General features: G+C 41.3%; 1 protein-coding gene across 8 annotated transcripts; it reads right to left on the bottom strand.

Annotated features, from left to right (window-relative positions):
* Positions 1-672: 672 nt before the first annotated feature.
* LOC143692318 (uncharacterized) lies at positions 673-12,158 on the bottom strand. Of its 8 annotated transcripts, none has more exons than XR_013180212.1 (4): positions 11,976-12,158; positions 11,255-11,881; positions 7,185-9,944; positions 6,617-7,033 (listed from the first exon to the last, which is right to left on the bottom strand). XR_013180212.1 is itself a non-coding variant. In XM_077172502.1 (2 exons), exons 1-2 carry the CDS (start codon positions 12,156-12,158, stop codon positions 11,672-11,674), a joined length of 393 nt encoding a protein of 130 aa, XP_077028617.1. In that variant the 3' UTR covers positions 10,690-11,671. The 8 variants fall into 8 exon arrangements, 1 of the variants encoding a protein (XP_077028617.1); XR_013180213.1 differs by having other exon boundaries at positions 7,185-7,357; XR_013180214.1 differs by having other exon boundaries at positions 7,185-7,352.
* Positions 12,159-12,161: the final 3 nt, after the last annotated feature.

Here is a 12,161-nt window from a genome sequence, read left to right as displayed (position 1 = left end):
GACACCAGCATTTTGTTGACTTCTTGCTGTACCAAACCTTGTGAGATAAAAATCTCAGGGTGCTGTGTGACAGTCTTTTGGGAGTTGTGGGCTTTATTTTGGAAATGTCCAAAAGGGAAAAAGAGCCTTGAGGCTATGGGGCTGAGCCAGGACTCTTAGATTGCCAGCTGTGCAAGCCCTATAGCTTGCTTAGCCTTTCTGTGCCAAATTTTTGGCCTCCACAAGAAGAGGAATATAAATATTTCAGATGGAAATATTACACATTTCCTTGTTTTAATACTCCTACTGCTTGAGACCCCTGAGTGAGAGATGCCATATAAATATGAAAGCAGCGACAAGTGGCTTTGTCAAGCACCAGGACAAATAGAGTGGAAAAGCTTAAAAGGCCAATCCCAAGTATGCACACATGAGTGCATGCAGGAAAAGAAAACCTCAGCTTGCTCAAGACATCCATGCACTTCTTGGAAGTTAATGTAAATAAATGGAATTTCCTGTATGAATATCATGAAGCAATATAGACTGGAAACAATTAAATGAGTCTGCCTACTCTATTCTGTGGCAGAAACATAAACTACATGCTGTTTGCATTCAAATGTCACATCAAAAGATTAGGTGCATAAATTTGGATATGTAGTTGTGAAAAAATGCTTCTGGAGTACAGGAATATTAATCTACTGGTCAATCCTTCCCCAATGTAGCATGTTAAAAGATTAACTTCCCTTTGGTACCATTTCCTATTGAATATATGATTGAAAAATGCTAATTTTATGCAATTTTTAACTCTTGTGTATGAGTGACTTACATTGACTGCAAAAGTACACAATCCTGTTTTTAAATCTGACATAGTTTTCTCTGATGCTTTGAGCTCCTCTAAGTAGTCACTTGACTGCAAATTATAACACACTTGACTTTTCATATCTAAAGGATAACTTGAGATATTTTTAAGCTTTATTCAAAGTGTGAGCAGTGCACACGCTGGATTAATATAAGTGGAGAACTAACTTTCAAAAAACTCTAGTGTTTTCTCACCCTAAGTGTTCTTTTTCTTTTATTTTTTCTGAAAATAAAAGAAGAGAATAATATAAAATCTTGTGGTTATATGACTGTATTTCCACAGGTTTTGATATGTTTTTCTGTTGCAGTTGTTACTTTAGAAAGAGCTAATATGACTGACAGAGCAGAACAATTTATCCTAGAACTATATATCTTTTTGTGGGCAGAAATGCCATGATGAAAAAATAACAAAATTGAAATATGATACAACTTTCGAAAACATGAAAAAACCCATTGCTCTTCTCTTTGACAAGCTTGTCACAAAGGTGAGACTAAAACAAACCTCCAGATACTCAATATTAACAGGCAATGATGAACAACAAGGTTCCTGCTCCCTCCTTATGTGCCAGGGTGTTCAGGGCAAAGCAGCGCTACCCTACCTAAGTCAATACATTGAATTCTCTTCCATACACTCAACACTCACTTGCTTGGTGCTTTGAAGTTAATGGAGTTATTCTGAAGTTAATTGGGTTTAACTCAGAGGAAAATTGGACCCACTAGAATGAGCAGTAATACAAAAGGCTTTGGAAGCCAGCCTGCATTGCTGGTCAGAGATTAACAGTGCAGCAGAAAAGGACCTCTCAGAAAACAAGAAAGACAGGAGGCTGATGCAGAGGAAACTTGCCCACTCTTTTGAATTGGCAGCTGTATCACATACTGTAGTGGGGAGGCACTCAGCACCACTCTCCACCAGTTCAAATCAATTTTCTCCTCGGTTCTTCACCACAAAAGTATGTGTATAATGTAGGATGAACAAAAGAGAACTGTCAAAGTGGTTAGCACAGGTCTGGGATAATGGGATAATGCTTACAGGGATCAGAATTAGTTAATCATATCTAATGTCTTGAAATTATGCACGCAACTGTGCTGAAAAAAATAGATCCAGAAAATACATTTTATCGCATGTTGTTTGAAAATCTGTTCCCAAATTAAAAGGCAACATCACTTCTAGCTTCTCATGGTAACACTGGATCAGTTGGTCAAAATAGTTTCTGTGATCTCAAACCAAGAGTGGTGCCACCAGCTATACCCTAAATTTCTTCCATGGTTACTGAGTGCATTTGCATAGTAATTGCATTTACAGTACAGTCTGCAAGCCCACATAAAGTGCCCCAAATAAAATTAATTCCTAAGACTTTTATATCCTTCAAATAAATGCATATTAACCAGCAAGGTTTTATCTTTCCCATACTGACTCATTTCCTTCTTCAGCAAATGATCACTGTGTAACCCATTGACTTTCTCCATGACTATGCACTAACAACAAGACAGGTGCCATGTAAATTTGGATACATTCATGTTGCTTTATACATTTGTAGAGAATTTAATCTGTAATTACTGAAGATGGTGATGGCAATTTTCTGTAGAGTGCAGGAGGAAGTGTCAGATGTAAAACCTGCTCAACATTTTCCCCTGTAGGGCCGTTACTTTGTCTCTCCTGGACTGAAAGGAAAAAATGGGCACTTGGTAATTTTTCAAATACACCACACTGAGTTCATGTTAGATTCATTGCTAGCATTGCCAGCAGGGAATACCTTTCCTTTTAATATGAACTATGAACAAAGAACACACTTTTGGTTGTGCACGTTCTTGCTTGGCAAATAACTGATGCTGGCTGCCAAAAGTCTCTCATGAAAACAAAGACACATCATGGTCATTTAGGCCATAATGGCCATTTGAGCCATCCTAAAATTATCTCTGAAGGCTGGAGATGCAGTTGCACTTCTTCTCTATAGACCTTGCCTTGTGAAATTACACAAACAGCTTTTCTCTTCTGTTTGACACCTGAGTGTGACTGCTACCCTGCTACAGCTGCAGGCTGTCTCAAGTACCTGCAGATATAAACCAAGAGGGTTTAGTGGGCAAGCAAGGACTGCAAAAGCTTTTGTCCCTCCCCGTGTCACCAGTTGGCATAGCATGTCACCCATGCCAAATGACCAGATCTGGTCAGGTGGCCATGGAGGTAGACTGAAACTAAAATGTTGACTTCACGTAAGGGCTTCAGGGAGGGTTTTTAGCTGTGGAATCACCATGGGCCTTTCTGGCTTTTCTATTTCTATTGGTTTTCCATTAGTCAAGACTGATAAAACAGTATTTTTCATCTGGTAATGGTAGGAGACCCAGTCCATGGCTGCCATATGCTGACGTGGTTCTGAACATTGTTGACTTCCAGAGTGGACAGATGTAATCCAGTCAGCTGAGAAACAACCTCAGCTCTGGAGTGGAAAATGTAAAATTCAGGCTGGTTCAAGAGACAGCAGCTGACCTGCAATGAGAATGAAAGTGGGCAAATAAATCATTATGATGTCTGCAGACTCTGACCTGACCTTCATCAGTCCCAACAGACTCATTCCAGATTATTTGCAAGATGACTTATTTCTAAAAAGCCATATGGCCACATTTGCACAGTAGGAATTCACATCAGCACAATGCACTATGCAAACTCGGATACAAACCCTGTGCACAGATGCAGGGCAGGTCTTAAATTGGATGCAGCTTAATTTTGGGTATGAAACCATATAGGATGTTGCAGCAATGCAAATGTTAATATGCACCTCTGCTATGTATCTGCTGCTGAAAGACTAATTGAACAAATCTGGATATGCTAGTGCAGTGTTCTCCATGTTGTTCAACATCACAAGAGGATGTTTTACCAGTGTTCTCTGGGATTGACTCCTTTGAGAGACTGAAAGACTCAGTTATCTATGCTCTCTGGCTAAAATGCAGGAGTCCTGCCATTGCTTTCCCACTTTAATAACTTTAATAATAGTAATAAAGCTGCATGAATTGTGTGCCTTTTTTTCCTTCCCAGGTTAAGCAAGAAGAGAACCAAAAATTTATATTAATTAAGTTATATGGTAGGCTCATTTAATTCTCTGGAATGCTCAGAATACTACGGAGAGGAGCACAATGGAAATGCCTTGGAAGATGAGATTAGATAGGTGTGATACCTGGGTGTCACTGGGATATAATGGAGTTTTTTTAAAATTGGGGTGGTTAAAGGAATCTGAAATGAGATCATGGTGTGCATTTTCTCTGAGCAGTTATTAAAACTGCAGTTGAGAGCTCTGCCAAAGTTTTCAATCTGTGACTCCTATGTCCTGACTTCCCACTGCTCATCCTTGGACAATTACAGAAACAAAAGCTTCTGGAGACCTCAGGACTGGGGCAGCACCATGATTAACATCAGACTGTCTGGGTTGGAGGATGGCCAACTTTCTGTTGGGACTTTGAGGCTCTGAAGGTAGAGGGACTAAGAAATGAGACTAAATGCTTTCATTTGTGGTGTTGACTATTTATCCTCATCCTACTGCTTTTTCAAGCACAGGTATGGAGGGGTAGGGAAAGGAAGCTGTTGTGATACTTCCAGTTGATTCTAAACTCTTTTGAGACAGAGCTTAGATTACCTTCCCAGGTCACCTCCAGAGCACCCCAGGGTTCTCCTTTGGGATTTACAACACCTCCAGGGGATCCTTGATCTTTGGTTGCCAAAGTACAGGGATTGGGAGACCAGATGGAGACTGTCCAGCCCAGGCTTCTCCTACTGGAAGCTGCTTTCAAGACATAGTAGAGCAGACCATGAACCGAGATATGGAAAGCAATGCCAGAGCCTGTGGTATGAATGAAGGTTCCATCTTTAATTCCCTAGGAGAAAATCTATCTAGATCGTGGAATACTTCCAGGCAACATTTGAATGCTCAAATGTTGCCCAGCACAGCCAAGTCCCAAGCTCTGTTAGGGTGTTGACATGGCCAGGAACCATTCAAAAAATGCTGATTACATGCAGCCACTTGGTATTGCAGGTAAAGGCTATTTAATGCTATGGACAAAGGCCACTCTGTGGTGGCTGAGACCCATGCTTGAGAATGAGCCAGGCACTATTAATCCAGCAGAGCTCAATTCATTAGCTCTAGTACAACAAGGAACAAGAAAAATAACAACAAAAAGTCTTTGTTGAGCACTTGGGCCTGTTTTGGGAGGAGCTTGCTTTCTTTGAATAATTAGTTTTAACTACTTATCCTTGGCTGAATTCCTACTGAGTCACTTTAGGTATTTCAAATATACCCTGTCCAATCTACCTGCCTTTTAAAAAGAGCTTTTTTTCTAAAATCTGTCCATGTTTTGGAGTTCTTAGCATTGACGATATTCACATTTTCTCATTTATTTCCTCCCATTTTTAATACTCTGCCATATCTTCTGAGTTCACTCTTTCTCACTCTTTCTAACCCTGCCTAGCCTTAATTCTACCTGTACCTACTGATTGATCCATACTAATATATATTTTCATTTCTTCTTATGCTTCTTGGTTTTCCCAGTTTCTTGTAATATCTTCTTCTGATTATGGTATTGCTTCCTGTAGTGTATTGCTTCCTGTGTATCATATTGCTTTCCTGTCACTCCTTTCATAATGCCACCTTTTCATCTTGACCCCTCATTCCTTTCCATACTGATACATTTCCTTCATTATTACAGTTATTTAATACTAGAAAAGTTTGCAGAAATATTCCTTGTCCTTCCCTTTGATAATAACAATAGTCCTTTTCCTTATCATTGTTTCTTATGCTTTAACCAGGTCTGGCTGTAAACAGAAAAGAACCATAAGAAGATGACGGTATAAAAAAGCCCAAACCATAGTAATGATGTGATATATGAATGCTGTGTGGTATTTAGGTCTAGCATGTACTCTGGTGAAAATCCATCTGCAGGCATTCTCTTGATTTGGCCATTAGACTCCCAAAATTCCCATTGATTTCAATGTGACACCATATGGATGAACCTTTAGGTCTATGTACAGTCCAAACAGACCTCCAGGAAGAATTTGGAGTCTGTAAAGGACAACTCATAGTAGAGGATCTTAGGTCATAAATTTATCTGTAAACATGAAGTTGCATGCATTAAATCTCAAATAACTTTTAATCATAGCTTTATCAAGGCAAATCAGAGCATATTTAATTGTAACAATAAGCTGCTGCACACCAGAAATATTTGAAAATATATGGGTTTTTCCTTTTCCTGTAAAATGCATTTGAAAGCAACAAATGCTTCTTGAAATTCAGGACAATTTCCATAGAAATAGTTTTTAGAGAAAGTTGTAAGGTATGAGAAATAAAGCAGACCTGTCAAGTTTCCCTTGTCAGTAGGAGCCAAATTATTGCTGTCCAGTTCATCCACAAAAGCTGGCTGATATGAAGTCTTCTGGCACTGGAAGATTTATATTCTCTTTAATTTTTTCAGAATAAATGCTCTCCAAGCAAGATGAAGCCCGCACAGCACGAACAAAGAACATGCTATATTTAAGAGGTCATGTCTGACTTTGAACATATGGTAACGATTCTTGAAGTCAGAAATAAAATGTAATACTTGTAATATGGCATGTAATACTTTCTGTACTTCACCAAATTACCAGGGAGACAGATTGTGCTTTTCTGAGTATACTGACAAATGTCCCTCCTCATTATGATTTTGCCCTTTTTGTATTACCATATCATTATTCTTTTTCTTCTGTACTCCAGTGTGCAATTTAGATGACTGCATTCTTTGGCAACATTAAATATTTTCAGGATTGCTTAGAAAATTATCAGATATTTATTATTCTTCAGTATGAATTCATCAGTAGAAATATATTCCTCAAGGGGACCCACCCATTGCATTTAGCCAAACCAGCCAACCATTCCAACGGCAATAAAATAGCATTTATCACCAGGAATAAACTCTGACATTTCCTTCTAATGAGGTTTCCAAGCTGAATCTTGTTGGCAGCCATTTTACATTTGTGATGCTAATAATGTAGGGACCTGAGTAGGAACCTGATGTTAATAATTAGTTGCTGTTTTATTTTATAATCTTTTTCTGTATGATTTTAGCACAGAAGCACACTTCCCTTGGGTTTCTCATTGTTTGGGGCAGGGCATTTGTGTGGCAGTAGTAGAGGCGGAGCCTTAGCCAAGCTGATGAACAAACAGGGTCCATGAGCTCGCGCCTGAAAAACAGAAAATGAGAAGGCCCATGTAGCACAACCTATGTGTATTTATTTTCACAAAGGAACAGAAAGCTGTTCTTTGAGATGGCAGCTGCCCACACAGCTCCAACTCAGTGCTCCTGATAAACCCTCTGCATCTGCAGGGACCTACCTGTTGCCCCTCTGCCGCTGGCTTGCACCTTCCTCATGTCAGCATCGCTCTTTCCCATCTTTGTTGTGAAGCAGCACCAGCTGGGAGAAACCATGAGCTGCAGAAAGACAAGAGCCTTCCACATTTCCAGAGATTCCTCTTCTTCTCAGTGACAAAAGGAATCAGCAACTTGACTCCACATGGAAGGAAATGAGACATGGATACAGTTTGGGCCATAGAAAACATGATCAGAGGAAAGATAATTCCCACCACCATAGGTAAGGTTGGGAGAATTTCTTTGGCAGGAATCAATACAGGAGAACATGTCAGATGGTTGGGGTGGTCCCTCCTGGTAGTCAAAACCTATTAAACCTTTGCACATGCCCCCAAACCTGGGAAAGGAAGAGGTCTCAGCAGGCAATTAATTGAGTCCACTGATTGAGAGAGGAAGTGGGACTCAGATTGTGTGGTTTCTTTTTTTATTTTAAATGAAGAAACCTAATTAAAATTATAAGAATTTCCTGGGGAAATTCTCAGCCTTTTCATTTTTTAAGAGCCTTTGTATTACAAAAGGTGTTTGAAGTCCTTGAATTTTTACCCTTTAGCCACCTTTAATCTAATTTTTAATCTCTTAATAGCCTTAATTGAGTTCTGAATACTTTAAATTATTAAACATCTTTGGGGGATTATGATTTCTATTTCTGATTATACAAAATAGTATCAATTGCCCAACAACATCCCCCCACCACCACCATTTATGTCAAATTAAACTACCAGGGATGTAAGGAATATACTTCAAGGCCAGGATATTTGCATTGGAAACAGCTTAAAAAACTTGTGCTTTCAAGCAGGTGGAAGAAGATGAATGGTAAGAAATGAGGGAGATCCCAATGTAGGTCCCAAATCATTGGAGGCTCATTGTCTTTTTGTCACCTTTGCTGTACAGGTAGAGGCTGCCCATGGCCACAGAGCAAGCAGTGGCCACCTACCTGAGAGCAGTGGGTCATGCAGGCCCCGAGGCAGAGGCAAGAGAGCCACCTGCTTTCTCAGCTGGAATGGGTCTCCTTCCCATCCCCATCGCCATGCTCCACTGCCAGGGACAGCTGCTCAGATTTACACCCCACTCTAATTCAGCTTGGGTCTTAAAGTGCATCTAAGCCCCTTTGCGCCTCTAAACTTTCTCTCTCTTATCAAGATCTACCCTTCTCAGAGGCTTACTACCTTACTGTGCCTCTGATCATGAACCTTTCTCTCCCTCCTTTGCTTGCCCATGGCCCCTGCAACCAAGGCTATTTGTTATTTCCCTCCCCCTAAACCTTGGAAGATGCCAGTCCTGGCAGGGGCAGCAATCCTCACCCTGCTGAGGCACCAGTTCAGGCAGCACTCTGAAGGGAAAAAGGCTCTGGGGAACAGAGGACAGGCAGCAGCCCTCCCCTTAAGGAGAAGAGCAACTTGCTTTACACCTTGCTGCAAGCTGTGGAATAAAATATTCTCTAAAATGCAGATATGGCATCCACACCAGGTATTTGTAGCATGAGCTAGTACCAGTGGAAAAGCTTGATTCTTATAAAATAAAGCCTCATTTGTAAAAATCGGGAATTTATTTGCTATCAAAACACAAACTTTATTAATATGGAGAAAGTATTAGCTTCTTTTCCACTTTGCTTGCTTTTGCTTTTTTTAATTTCACTCCAAGTGTTTTTATTAGACCTGAGCTTTAGTTACTGTTAATTTGTCTCCACTTGTTTTCATTACCCACCTAAGAAACAGCTTTAATATCCAGCACCAGAAACAACATCTTTTGAGAGCTTAATTTGTTTCTCTAACTTCAGGGCAAAATTTCATTTCTGAGCATCTTGCATGTTTTCTAGACACTCTAGCAAAAAGTCCATGAAGTTTCTGAGGCACCTCAGAACTCATCACTACTGATACCCACTGAGAACTCACCACTGATACCCACTGTAGAGTCTGGCTTTATATACATATAACAAATGACTATTCATTGTACTATTGTTAAAACCTGGATCTAGCTGCCACCATTATTCAAGATGAACAGTGCTCTACTTCAATTGTCCTATTGATTAAATATGAACAAAATGTACATTATTGGGCAGACTTGGACTATTTACTGGTATTATTTTCAAATCTGTATTGCTGTAGTAGCTATGTTTGCCAGCTGAGCTCTAGGGAGGTTGTTTTTTTGATAATGTACCATGCCAGAAAAGCAGTATCTTCTGTGAGCTTGCAGTCTGAGGTGCTGATCCATGAGGCATGTGTGCTCAAACTTAGCTGCTGAAGCTGTCCATCAGTATCTGTGGCTGCTCAGAGAGTAGATATCTAAGCCTATATGTAGTTTTATATTTCTGAGTTCAGACTGACAGTTCAATTTTAAACTTATTCCTGTTCTTTTATTTTTATTTTTTTTTGCAATATTGAGTTTTATTGTGTACCTTCTTTAACATTTACTACCTAATAAATGCTTTCTTAACAGGAACATGTATATTTAGACATATTTTTAAACATATTAATTTTTATGCACTATATGGCTCAAAGTAATTCTAAAATATGAGTTAAGACATAATTCTGTAGTTCAGTATCTCTGCAGGAGACTATCCCATGTGCTTTACGTAAAAGGCCTGACTCATACAAGTGTGATAGCAAGATGAAGGCCACTAAACTGAAAGATGAAAACATCTAAAAGACATTGGTTAAGGCATTTTGGCTGAAACACTTTAGTTTTAGAAGGTCAGCAGAAAAAGTCATTCAGCTCTCCTTCTTACCCTAGAAAGAGAGAACAATAATAAAATCAGGCAGAAATAAATTTAGAGCAAATTAAAAAAAAATACTTTTATGTAGCACATGTCCTGACTATAGAATTCATTGCTGTAATAGGTCACCAAGTTAAATAGCATGGATGGATAATTTTATCATTACTCCTGAGCCAAGTCCTCCCTACCATAGCCAAGCCAACAATCTTCAGTGAAACTGAAACAGGATCTAAGTAAAACAGTGGGATTTACCCCAGTATTTATGACATGGTTATACTCTGTGAGAAGAACAATAAAGGTAATTAGAATCCATGCTCAGCACTTCATCTGTTTACTGAAGTGGAAGAGTGAACTCCCTGTTACCACCCCATAATTTGATAAAACCTCCATAAAGAGGTTTTAAAAGTAATAGACACTGACCATGGGGGCAGTCTTGGGTCACAGATGCTTTAGTGAAAAACTTGCTGCAGCTACAAATTACAGTGGAAAGCTATAGGAAACCCAGGGCATGCATAATTATGTACTATAGGACCACATACATTTGTATGTACTGAGAACCTACTTCCCCTGTCCTCTCCTACAAAGAACATTTCAGCCCAATGAGAACTACACAATGACGTCATAAATTACATGCCTGGCTTCAGTCTGATCTTGCATATTTAGGCTTTTAAACCTTTCAAATTACTGGTTTCTAATTCAAATTATGACATTCTCTTTCAACAACAATAACTCAGTATATAAGGATCCTGAAGTCAGCCTTAGTTTGCAAGTGAGTTTATTGTTTCTGTGGCTTTAAGTAACACAACCTCTTTAGAAGCAGACGGCTTCGTCATCGTGCTGGCAGGAATGTGACACAGGAGACACGAGTCTAGAGCTAAATTCGAGGAAAATTACAGTGTGCAAGCCCCAGTTTTCAGTAAAAAGATTCTTCTCAAAGATAAATAAGTACAACCTTTAAAGTGAGAGCCAAGTCTACCTAACACTGGCGGGGAAACCCTTCCTGGGTCTCCAGGGAGAGGCGTTCCCAACCCTATGGCTGCTTTACTGCCCCTCATCACTACTACTTCAGCCTCACATAACGAAGTGGGAAAGCTCCTGGCACTGGCTATACAACACAAAGGAATTGATTCGTTTCCTATTCCATTTCAGGGCTGAGGGAATCCTCTTTTTTCCTCACATACAGATAATAAATGTCAGTATCAGCAGCTGGTACTCAGCAGCCAACACTGTCAGAGGGAACATCTCGGTGGTCATTGCTTCAGCCTTGGCAGGAGAAGCAGGGTGAATGCAAATGCAGGCAAAGTCGTGTATTGGCCAACTTACCAGCAGGAAAATAACCTTTAGCACTATCCTCTGCCTGGAGCTCCAGAGGGGATGCCACCTACTCAGAGCAGAGGCTCCTATGAAGGGTGCTGGAAAAGGGTGCCACAGCCATCCTAGGAGGAATCGTTGTGCACTAGGGAGGGGCTCCTACCAAAACACTGTGCCACAGGGCCCATGGGAATTGCCTTTTTTGGGGTAACTTCCAGGATGATGCAGCCTGGGGAGATAGAATGAGGAGAAAATGAACAGCTCCAACAATGATGACCCGCTGCAGGGATGATGGATTTTCACACCTGCAGCCTCCGTACGTTCGCGGTGCAACCCGCAGGACAGGGAGGGCAGAGGAGCACCCGCGGCGCTCTCTCCGTGCAGTGGTCGTAGGGGTCCGAGCCCCATTCTGCGGGCTGACTTCGCTCCCTATTGCCCCATTACCGCACCCTCGGCGTGAGGCGGGCAAACCACAAGGTGCAGCTCCTGTCCCCTCCTCTCCCTCCCCTGCCGGGGCTGCCCCCGCTGCCCGCACACCGCGGCCAAATGCCGCCACCGCACCGGTGCTGCTGGCACGGCTCCCTCGGGGCGCCCGGCGACACCGTCCATCACTGCCGTTTTACAGCCGGGCTTCGCTCTCTCAAAAAAAAAAAGAAAAAAAAAAGAGAAAAAAAAATTACTTTTCCCGCCCACGCAGCGATGCTTAATTCAGGGAAAATAAAATCCAACAAACCCACACTCCAAGCGCCAGCTCGGTGCCGCTGGCTGCGCTCCCCCGCTGCCCGGCCCGTCGGGAGCAGGTGCTCGGCGCTGCCGCCGCCCCAGACCCCCCTCCCGCCGGCGGCGGCACCTTGCGAGTCATCCCGGCTCCCTCCCCTCCCCCCGCCCCGGGCGGCCGTCGGGTGTCGCTTCCCATTTC

This window comes from Agelaius phoeniceus, chromosome 2 (assembly GCF_051311805.1).
Source record: "Agelaius phoeniceus isolate bAgePho1 chromosome 2, bAgePho1.hap1, whole genome shotgun sequence".
Taxonomy (NCBI): Eukaryota; Metazoa; Chordata; class Aves; order Passeriformes; family Icteridae; genus Agelaius; species Agelaius phoeniceus.
The sequence above is the reverse complement of the archived record's forward strand: the minus strand, read 5'-3'. Positions and strand labels throughout refer to the sequence as shown.

What these genes read in the sequence shown, in the direction of transcription:
- LOC143692318 (XM_077172502.1), bottom strand. Translation starts at nt 12,158, where the DNA reads ATGGGAAGCGACACCCGACGGCCGCCCGGGGCGGGGGGAGGGGAGGGA. An exon ending in AGCTGGCGCTTGGAGTGTGG is followed by an intron (nt 11,882 to 11,975) that starts GTTTGTTGGATT and finishes TTTTTTTTTGAG; the next exon opens with AGAGCGAAGCCCGGCTGTAA.